This window comes from Sycon ciliatum, chromosome 12, assembly GCF_964019385.1.
Source record: "Sycon ciliatum chromosome 12, ocSycCili1.1, whole genome shotgun sequence".
NCBI classification, from domain to species: domain Eukaryota; kingdom Metazoa; phylum Porifera; class Calcarea; order Leucosolenida; family Sycettidae; genus Sycon; species Sycon ciliatum.
In genome coordinates this window covers 22555160-22565636 of record NC_088654.1, presented here as the reverse complement: position 1 = coordinate 22565636, position 10477 = coordinate 22555160, and the positions used below count along the sequence as shown (strand labels likewise).

Sequence of the window (10477 nt, the reverse complement as noted above, 5' to 3'; positions counted from 1 at the left end):
GTACAGTTTTGGATACTTTGAAATTCTAAGTGTTATTGAGAGGTTACTCCAGAACTAATCGAGGTTTCAATTATCTCTATTAGATTGTTACAGTTTGAGCACTCTGGTAAGGTACGCGGGCCTGGTTTAAATCTGGCTTCGGAAATTCTATTTTTCATTGCTACCAGGTTCGGCCTCATTTCCTCTGTGCTGCGCTGCTGATGAGTCCACAAAGGACGAAACAGTTCTGCCTGCAGATTGAGTATTAGACTGTTATGTATTAGACTGTACCTGTATTAGACTGTACCTGTATTAGACTGTACCTGTATTAGACGGTACCTGTTTGGCTTAGTTCCCAATCACAATGTTATCCCAATGGCGTATGCCAATAAACATGGTTGAAATATTGGCAATAATACAAAGCTATGATGTCACTTTAACGTGCGTAACATGTGTTATGTGCATGTGTTCTCTTCTGCTTGTGCAAACCCTTTCAACAAATAGATGGTATGGGAGATGAATTCCACCATCATCGTTATGCTCACCAAACTAACGGAAGGTGGCATGGTGAGTTTTCATGTCTATCTTGCAACACTCATCTTGGAATTCCTCCCAAACGCGACAAGCAAACCTGTTAATTTCGGTCATGGTGGGTGGAGTAAGTGAGAGTGAGAGTGTGTGTGTGTGTGGGTGTGTGTGTGTGTGTGTGAGAGAGAGAGAGAGAGAGAGAGTGAGTGAGTGAGTGAGTGAGTGAGTGAGTGAGTGAGAGAGGTACAGAGTGTGTGTGTGTGTGTATGAGAAAGAGAGAGCAAGTGAGTGACAGCGAAGAGAGACAATGTTGCATCGTTGCTGTGTGACTGACTATTGTATGCGTGTATGCACATGTGTACGCTGTGTGCACGTGTGTGTGTGTGTGTATGTGTGTGTATGTGTGTGTGTGGGGGGGGGGGCTTGTTTTCTGTGTGTGCCTAACAGAGTCAGTGTCACCGTTATTGGCCCAAGCACGGACAGCAAGTGTATCATATGTTCGAGGTTGGTTATAGAAATCACACTAGTCGTATACCAATGCATACAACTAGCTTCCTGGTAAAATAAATTGAGCGATTTGCGATACAATTTGTTGAAATGGCAGATATTTTGAGTTAGACGCTCATGGTGCCGGTCTTGGAGCGCCAAATCGCGCTGAGGCGCTGATCCTGCGGATCCACTGACAAGAGGGCTTGACAGCCCAGGAACCCTCGCTATGCTTTTTTATTTATTTTATTTTTACCATAGCGAGGGCTCCTGGGCTTTCAAGCCCTCTCGTTCCCAATTTAGTTAGTTTTGAAAAAAGAAACTTTAGATGCGTAACTCAAAGCTCTAACTGACAGGCAGGTACATGTTACGCTATGGTGCTAGCTTATTTATTTTCCTTTTTCCTTTATGTGTGTGTGTATGTGTGTGTGTATATGTATGTGTATGTGTATACATGTGCCATTGCCATGTGCTTTCCTTGTAAAGGTACAACTAGTTTCTGAGCACGTCATGTCAGATGACTATTGTGTCCGTAGTTTCTATTTAGTCAATTTGAAGGTAAGACCGGTAATAGCATGCACACTACACACCACTGTTTGCACTATACTAGGGTTCCTCTCTACGTGTCTCAAATGCTTAGAATACAAACATACCGTCCTTCCGGCAATACTGGCTGAGGCGCTTAGTAGTGTGCGAGCCGTATAATATCACCCAGTTGAAAAACATCCGCCTAAAACCCCTGAAATGATGTGGCGCATATTTCAGATAGGCGGCTACCGTCTTCTACTCTCTCCCCCCCCCCCCCCCTCACACTCCTCCCTCTACTCCCCCCCCCCCCCCACTCCTCCCTCTGCTCTCCCCCCCCCCCACTCCTCCCTCTACTCTCCCCCCCCCCCCCACTCCTCCCTCTACTCCCACTCATCCCTCTACCCCCCCCCCCCTCCCTCCCCCGTCCTCCTACTCTCCTCCCTCTCTGACTCCCCCCCCCCCCCCCCATTTCCTTGCCACCATCCCGTAAGGTCAGTGGTTGAGTGGTTGAGTGGATTACCAATGGGATTGGAGAAACGTAGCTGTGATAATAGATGCACGCCTGTATGGACAGCGGTACATGCATGCATATGTTTTCCTGCTGAAGAATTACCTGAAATGCAGAAATACGGAGCAAAGTACTTCGAAGAATTTTTTTAAAATATTTTATCAATTACCATTTCCCTCTTTTTGGCAAAATGGACCCAGCCCACGTTGCCGAGTAGCAATGGTTTCCTTTGTTCTTTGTTTGGCCTGCTAATATCTTTACCTAATATCTTCACTTCCTTCACTGTTAAATTTTCTTTATCAATTTTTCTCTCATGTTCTGCCATGTGTGTGTGTGTGTGTGTGTGTGTGTGTGTGTGTATGTGTGTGTGTGTGTGTATGTGTGTGTGTGTGTGTGCGCGCGCACGCGCGTGCATGCGTGCTTATGTGTGTGCGTGTGTTTGCGTGTATATACATGGTGTGTGTTTAGACGAAGATGAGCCGCACAGTGACTCAATATCAGTTCCTATCCTGGACTCATGTTGCTGTACCAACTATTGCAACAACAACCCATGCATTGCTTGACTTCAGGAGGTATGTTGCTGAGCTAATTCTGCCACCTCTGAAATGATGCTGTAACCTGCCAAAACTCTTTTATTTCAAGTATAATTTGTATGTATGGGGAGAGGCATAGTTTGTGTTTATTGTGGGGAGGTAGGGGGAGGGGGGGGGGTACATAGGGGGAGGGGGGGGGGGGGTACATAGAGAACTCTTGAGAACTTACTCCAATCAAACGGAAGTGAAAACGGCAAGGCTTGCTTGTGCTGAAAAGAGAAGACTGAAGTGTGAGATAAATGCAGCGAGCAGTATATTATAATTATCAAAGCAAGCTTAGCGATGGACTCAGCGCGGAGAGCAAGCAGGTAGCTGTGCAAACGTTAGGAAAGAGTATCGTATTGAAGTATTGCTGCTAATGCCATGGTGCATGGAAGCAGCAAGAGGAACAGCTGAATGGCAACAACAGAGACAGCTCTCTAGCTACGGTTGTAATGGCTAGTCTAGGGGCAAGAGCAAGATGTTGGCAGCTTACAGTAATCCAAAGAAAGAGCAGCTGTATAGTCAGCAATAACACGACTGTTAGTGTTTAGCATGCACATGCTCATGAACATCTGCACAGGATACCACACAAAGCATGCAGTTTTCTCGTCATCCAGCATATCAAGCTATGTTCATTTTGGAGGATGGGAAGGAGTGAGAGTACGAAATGAGCGATGTTCGGTTCAGGGATGACAATTTTTTTTGCGACGACCCCTTAAATACCGCTGAATTTTTTAATCCAATTGCATCATTGTCGTTTGTGTGTGTGTGTGTGTGTGTTTGTATGTGTGTGTGTGTGTGTGTGTGTGTGTGTGCGCGTCCGTGCATGCGCACGTTCATGTTTGCGCACGTCTGTGCATGCGCGCGTGCATGTGGGTGTATGGGTATGTGTTCTCCTGTAGGAAAGTAAAGAAAAGTTATTCTGATGTCAGTGCACCCATCATTGTCCATGACAAGTAAGTATACAGCCAGCAGACACCAGTGTTCAGCGTGCTGTGTTTGATCCTATCATTCAACACATTGTAGGCTAGAAACTACGTTGTCTACATGTCTACATTCATCCACCAGTTCCAGTACAGTCGACATCATTTGTGAGGAGCTGTGTTGACTTTGGCCGATATCTCTGTTTTGTTTGTGAGGAGCTGTGTTGGCTTCGGCCGATATCTCTGTTTTATTTGTGAGGAGCTGTGTTGACTTCGGCCGATATCTTTGTTTTGTTTGTGAGGAGCTGTGTTGGATTCGGCCGATATCTCTGTTTTGTTTGTGAGGAGCTGTGTTGGCTTCGGCCGATATCTCTGTTTTGTTTGTGATGAGCTGTGTTGACTTCGGCCAGTATCTCTGTTTTGTTTGTGAGGAGCTGTGTTGACTTCGGCCGATATCTCTGTTTTGTTTGTGATGAGCTGTGTTGACTTCGGCCGATATATCTGTTTTGTTTGTGAGGAGCTGTGTTGGCTTTGGCCAATACCTCTGTTTTGTTTGTGATGAGCTGTGTTGGCTTCGGCCGATATCTCTGTTTTGTTTGTGAGGAGCTGTGTTGACTTCAGCCGATATCTCTGTTTTGTTTGTGATGAGCTGTGTTGACTTCGGCCGATATCTCTGTTTTGTTTGTGAGGAGCTGTGTTGACTTTGGCCGATATCTCTGTTTTGTTTGTGAGGAGCTGTGTTGACTTCGGCCGATATCTCTGTTTTGTTTGTGGGGAGCTGTGTTGGCTTTGGCCAATACCTCTGTTTTGTTTGTGGGGAGCTGTGTTGACTTTGGCCGATATCTCTGTTTTTGTGTGTGAGGAGCTGTGTTGGCTTTGGCCAATACCTCTGTTTTGGTTGTGATGAGCTGTGTTGGCTTCGGCCGATATCTCTGTTTTGTTTGTGAGGAGCTGTGTTGACTTCGGCCGATATCTCTGTTTTGTGTGTGAGGAGCTGTGTTGACTTTGGCCAATACCTCTGTTTTGGTTGTGATGAGCTGTGTTGGCTTTGGTCAATACCTCTGTTTTTTTGTGAGGAGCTGTGTTGGCTTTGGTCAATACCTCTGCTTTGTTTGTGTTATGGGTTCTAGTAATGTAGCACTGGATCAAATTCGGTTTGTAGGAAAGGTGCTCCAGACACCGGAGCTCGTGCTTTTCCTGCCGCCTTGGCTTGATTCTTGACTGCCTCACGACAGCCATCCAGAGCACACGAGAAGTCCATCAAACCTTCGACTCGGCAAGCCTGCACCACTCGTGTGCTCTGGCTGGCAGTCGTGAGTCAGTCAAGTGTCAAGCCAGTCAGCGGAAAAGCACCAGCTCCGGTGTTGGCAGCACCTTTCCTATGAAATCATCGCTGAAGTCGCTACCACCGTCTCGTAATATTTTGTTGTCGCCTACATCGCAAACATAATTATACTGTTGCAACGAATGCCGACCATAGCCATAATAATTAGACTCGGGTGGAGACTGGTGGTGTTAGTGAATACAGTCGTCCCTCTCTAATCCGGCACCTTTTGCAACGGCATTTTCTGCCGGATAAACAAGGGTGCTGGATTATCAAATCCTGTCCTCCAACCCGGCTCACCTAGTAACGTACATGTTTGTGTCGTACGTCAAAATGTAGGGATTTTCTGTGTCAATCCAAGTACTTTGTCACAAGTTTGTGGAATGCATGTCTGTAACATGCCATGTCTATAACATACACTTGGGAATATCTATGCAAATCCTATGCATTGGCATAGGATATTGGCACTGGTACGGTATGCGATGTACAACTGCTGGATTAGAAAATCAAATTATGTACAGTTTGAGTGATTTGTTGCAGAAAATCGCTGCCGGAGGCGGAATTCAAGTGCCGGATTAAAGCGTAGAAAATGAACTGAAAAAATCCGCTTTGCCAGAAAGTGTGCTGGTTTGCAAGGGTGCTGGATAAACAAGTGCCGGATTAGAGAGGGACGACTGTATTGTAGCATAACTTGTAGCTCCTTGGTCTTCTTTTCCTATAGGCATAATAGCACAACAATTTTTTTCATTGCCATCCGATGGTTATTGTCTCTGTGTTGTCTCTATGCTCTAGTACATTATACTTGTACTGAACTACCGTCTGTATTGTATTGTTTATTGCAGTGCTGGTGTAGGAAGAGCTGGCTGCTACATCTTGATAGATATTCTTCTGATGAGATTGTCGGAAAGTAAGTGACATGTAGAATGAAGTACAGTTGATCCACCCCCTCACTAAATTCCACACCTTTTGGAAAACTGCCTCAGGTAATTTTCTGCCTGTGACGGTACTAGAGCAAGAGTACATAACCCCCCAGAGTGTGCAATTCCACTATGGGTGCTGTCCCGACAGAATTTCAAGTTGACGTCATTTTGATGATGCAATGCGCACCGTACGTACACGGATTATCAGACGAATCCGGAACCTGTGGTTGACCGAAGCCGATCAATCCTGTACAAATTATTGCAAAGAAAAAAAAACGTGTGATGCGTTGACACCCGTACACATGTTGTAAATCACTGGTGCAAGGAGCATTGCGTCATAAATATTGACGTCAACTTGAAATTCTGTCGGGACAGCAGGGTATGTGGGAGTTGCACACTCTGGGGGGTTATGTACTCTTGACTAGAGTGGATAGAGCGTTGTGAAGGACGGACCAACGGTCACGTTTTCGGATCACGTGCGATTTTTTTTAATTGCTAGTGAACAAGCGAAGCCCGTGTCACATTCAGTTTGTATGGGAATGGACGCGTGGAAGTGAAATAAGCACTAGGAGGACGCTCAACTTCATGTGCGACACTCGTGTTGACTCAGAGGAGCTACCGGGAAGCCCTTCCATGGCTTGGGCGAAAAAGAACTAGCTTTAAAATCGCTCCCAAGGGCTGATGGTGCTAAAGTTGTTTCTGCCTGATGAGTCTCAGTCACGACACAAGGAGAAGTACGCTAAGGGAATTTACACCTGTCTTTGAGCTTTGTCATGTTGGTGGATGGCTCCTTCAATTGTCTTGAAATCTTGAATATACCAAAGTGAGACAAGTGTAACACCATGAGAAAAAAACTGTTCACTTTATTTGTGGAGAAATTGGTAACGCAAGCGGAAAGAGCGCGGCTGAGGCGCTCAAAAGTTCGCCACTGAAATGACACAAAAGCTGATCCATATAAGCAATTGGAATTAGGGTCGATTGTCGTTGAAGTATATATCCAGCAAACTGGGAGAGGAGGGGGAGGGGGGGGGGGGGTAAACTATCTTACCCGTGACTGTTTGGACCTGGTGCGAGGCACTTCAGATTTGAAGACGGTGATGATACATTGAATCAAATTGGTACGTGAGCACTAAATACCGCGCATTCAGTGAGGCCATGTTTACCTGCTTGCATTGAATGGAAGAGAAAGTGGGATTTTTGCTGACCTTTTTACCTTGAAAAATAACTAGGGCCTCGCTGAACGTGGCATGGTTTGGAATACTGTAAAACGACAAACTTTCGCGAGCGATTAACTTTCGCGACTTTCGCGAGCAGGGTCGAATCGCGAAAGTTTGACACGCGAATATGTGTACTACGCGATCGATGCGTCGATGATCGATTGTTTTGCAACAGATCTGTACAGTACGAGTAGGTCTACGTGCGCGCGCATGTATCACTCACTGCACTGACTGTACATTCACAGCGCTGATCGATGCTTGCACGGCCGGCTATGTCCAACCAAAGGACGCAGCTGTTGCAACGACGGGTTACGTACCAACACCACTCACCAGGCTTGCAAGTAACAGACATTAGTTGTCGTTGGAGTACGGCGACTTGAACCAGAAGAGAATAAAACGATCGACTGGAGAATGTCTCAGTGTTGTGGAAAGTGTTGTTGAACTTCTTGGAGCGTTTGGCCAGCTTGCTGTTGCGTAGATTTTAGTGTTGTACTGCTCGAAGAAGTCTTCTGAATTTTATCGCGATGAGTATCGCAGTGGCTCAGCAGTTCGAAGAGAAAGTCTTCCGATGATCCCTCTTCGAACGTGCCATCATTTCTCTCAGTACTAGTACTTACCTTATGGTTCTCTTTGATGCCTTGATTCCTTCTTACATTCCTTGATTCCTTCTTTCATTCTTTGATTTCTTCTCTCATTCTTCATGCACTCTGCGCCCAGCACTCCGAGGTTTCGTAAAATAAAATTCTTTGATTTTCGGTGGAAGGTAAAAATCGCTAAAATTAATCGCCGCTAACTGGTCCAGTTTTCCAAAACGCTAAATTTAGCCGCCGCGAAAGTTTGTCGTTTTACAGTAGGTGGCAAAGGAGCAAGAACTGCGTCTTGTCAGGGTTCATGTCAAGTGCTTTGTCGTCTGCATTGCATACTCAGCATTGACCATGACTTTCTGAGTGCAGTAAGACAATATCTAATCAGCAATCAATTTCAGCATAAACAACAGCTATCGATGAAGATAGTAAGACCATCTTCACAACAGTGTAATATACGATGTGTAATGTCATATTAGTGAGACTACCGTCGCAGCTGCGGCAGCAAGTCCTGCTCAACAAACCCTGCTCAAGTTCCGTGGACATTGTGGCAAGTTGTTGTCTGACGTACTCTCCTTGCTCGTTTTAGATCTTGTCAAGGAGATTGACATGGCTGCTTGTGTGGAACATTTGAGAGACCAGCGCATGCACATGGTTCAAACTGAGGTGAGCATAGTAAATACACTGAACTGTGCTTGTGTCCAACTCTTCACTAGTACTGCTAAGGTAGAATTAGGAATTAGGACCCTTTTTCCGCTGCTGCTGCTGCTGTACTTTATAATCAGTGATGTTTATCGCCATGGTGATAATGCGGTTGCCATTTAAACATGACATTGGTCTGCATCCGCCGTGATCGAGCGCTCAGCATTCAGCAGTTTTTTTAATATTTTTCATCCAGTCTTTTTGCAGCGCTCATAGATGAGTCACATCTCAACCCGTACCCAATCTGGTTTCTTTTACCGTTTTGAGCACCATTCTGCTAGCTAGCACCAGCGATGGGCTCACAAATCATGGCATTCTCTTGTCATGACCAAGGGAACAATCTGTGGCCGTGAAACTACCCACTTGCAGCCGGGACACGTGACCAAAAGGAAATGTGGCGAGCAGGGGTTCAACTGACAAAAGTGGTTAGCTGGGCATGACCTGCACATGTCAGGACTTCAGTTGGTAGTTTCCCACACACACATATGGCGATAATTTACTTTTACTAAATTCACTTTATGTGCCTGTGTCATATGCCTGTGTCGTGTTGTGTGCCTGTGTCACATGACTGTGTCATGTGTTATCATGTGTAGGATCAGTTCAAGTTTGCATACAGCGCTTTGCTGGTGGAAGTTCGCTCCATTCTAGATGCAATGCCGAAATAAGTGTAGACGTATCCTTTCCAACAGCCAGTTTCAGGCACTGCTTGTGATAATGAGAAGGCATCTCGTTACTGAAGCTGCTGCTGTGCCTGCCACTGCACTGGGTACCTACTACTGCTCTCACTACCGCTATCACTACCGCTCTCACTACCGCTATCACTACTTGAGTACGGGTTTATTCACAAAGCCAATCCTGTGGATCCCGTAAAGTAAGAGCCAACACAAAAAAGACAACCGAAATTCGGCAATCAAGAGAACACTAAATTACTCTCATCATTTCTCTCACTGCTGTTCTCACTACTACTGGTACTGTTGCTGGTAGTTTTATTTCATTGCCTTCTTAAGTATGACATTCTTCTTACTGATCGGATCAGCGCTATGTGACAGCAAGAACTTGATATACTGCTGCTGCTGCTGCTTCTGCTGCTGCTGCTGCAGCGGCTGGAGCACAAGGAGCCCAGCTGATTTTGGTCCAAGGTGCTTCTGTACTGCATGTTGTCATTCTTGAATAATGCAGTGTACAGTAGGTCCGAGCATTTTCTGTAAGTATTACTTTGATACCTACGGTCATGATACTTGTACACATACCACACACACATACATACATATGCACGTATGCACACATACCTTACACACGTTATACGCACGCAGGCATGCAGGCACGCACACTCGCAGACACTTCAGTACAAACAATGTGAATCTTCACAAGTGCTATTTGCAACAGTTTCCAGTCATATTTGGGTTGGCCCAATTATTTTTCTATTCAACTTCAGCAGTGATAACTCATTTAGTTATGACTGTGTTGTACGTTTGTGGATGAGGTGTTTGGAGTGTTCCATGATTAGCATTGGCACATGTGTGTGGTACTACCGTTCTGGCAACTGAAATCCGACTCCTTTGGTGGCGCGGTGCGCCGCCAAGGGAGTCGTCGGATTTCAGTTTCCAGCACTGTAGTAGTTGAGTGTAGTGCTGCTTTGGTACCGCAACTATGTGTGTATTTCTACGACTGTCATGTCAGTGTGTACTGTGTAGGGTGCTATTCCAAGATTTCTACTTCAGTCAGGATGGTATGACGAGATCAAACACACTTCTATTAATTAAAACACGTTCAAGTCCTATGTGATTGTAAGTGTGTAGCTAGAGTCACTGATTGTATTAGTACAATCGTGTACTTGTAATTTCAATCACTAAATATGGTTGGTTGGTGGTTGCGTTTAGGGCCGAGTCGGGTACCTTTTTCTTCGGGTATCGGGTTCGGGTAGTTTCCCACAGGTAGCACAGGTACCCGATCGGGTAATGTTTCCATGGTAACACCACAATGCACGCCTTCTCTTACACACTGGGTAGACATGCGGAGTATTCATTTGTACACGTGCACTGTAGATGATGTCGTCTGGGACTTCGGGTTTGCGGGTACTATTCTGTACCCGTCTACCCGAGGTCCTCACGGGTAGACGGGACTACCTGTGCACACCACAAGTTGTGTTTGTGTGAAAATGAAAGTCATTAAATGTAGCTCTGCTACATGTGTACACTGGCAT

At 45.6% G+C, this 10477-nt stretch overlaps 1 protein-coding gene across 2 annotated transcripts in view; it reads left to right on the top strand.

The window, feature by feature from the left end:
• The window catches only part of LOC135828528 (receptor-type tyrosine-protein phosphatase-like N), a 29312-nt gene extending 19535 nt beyond the window's left edge, over nt 1-9777 (top strand). For both annotated transcript variants that reach the window (XM_065340971.1, XM_065340970.1), the window contains exons 14-21: nt 484-546; nt 955-1011; nt 1480-1551; nt 2498-2601; nt 3507-3560; nt 5694-5758; nt 8162-8238; nt 8868-9777. In XM_065340971.1, the coding sequence (XP_065197043.1) occupies nt 484-546; nt 955-1011; nt 1480-1551; nt 2498-2601; nt 3507-3560; nt 5694-5758; nt 8162-8238; nt 8868-8939 (564 nt within the window). In that variant the 3' untranslated portion in view covers nt 8940-9777. The remainder of the gene's footprint in view (nt 1-483; nt 547-954; nt 1012-1479; nt 1552-2497; nt 2602-3506; nt 3561-5693; nt 5759-8161; nt 8239-8867) is intronic.
• Nucleotides 9778-10477: the final 700 nt, after the last annotated feature.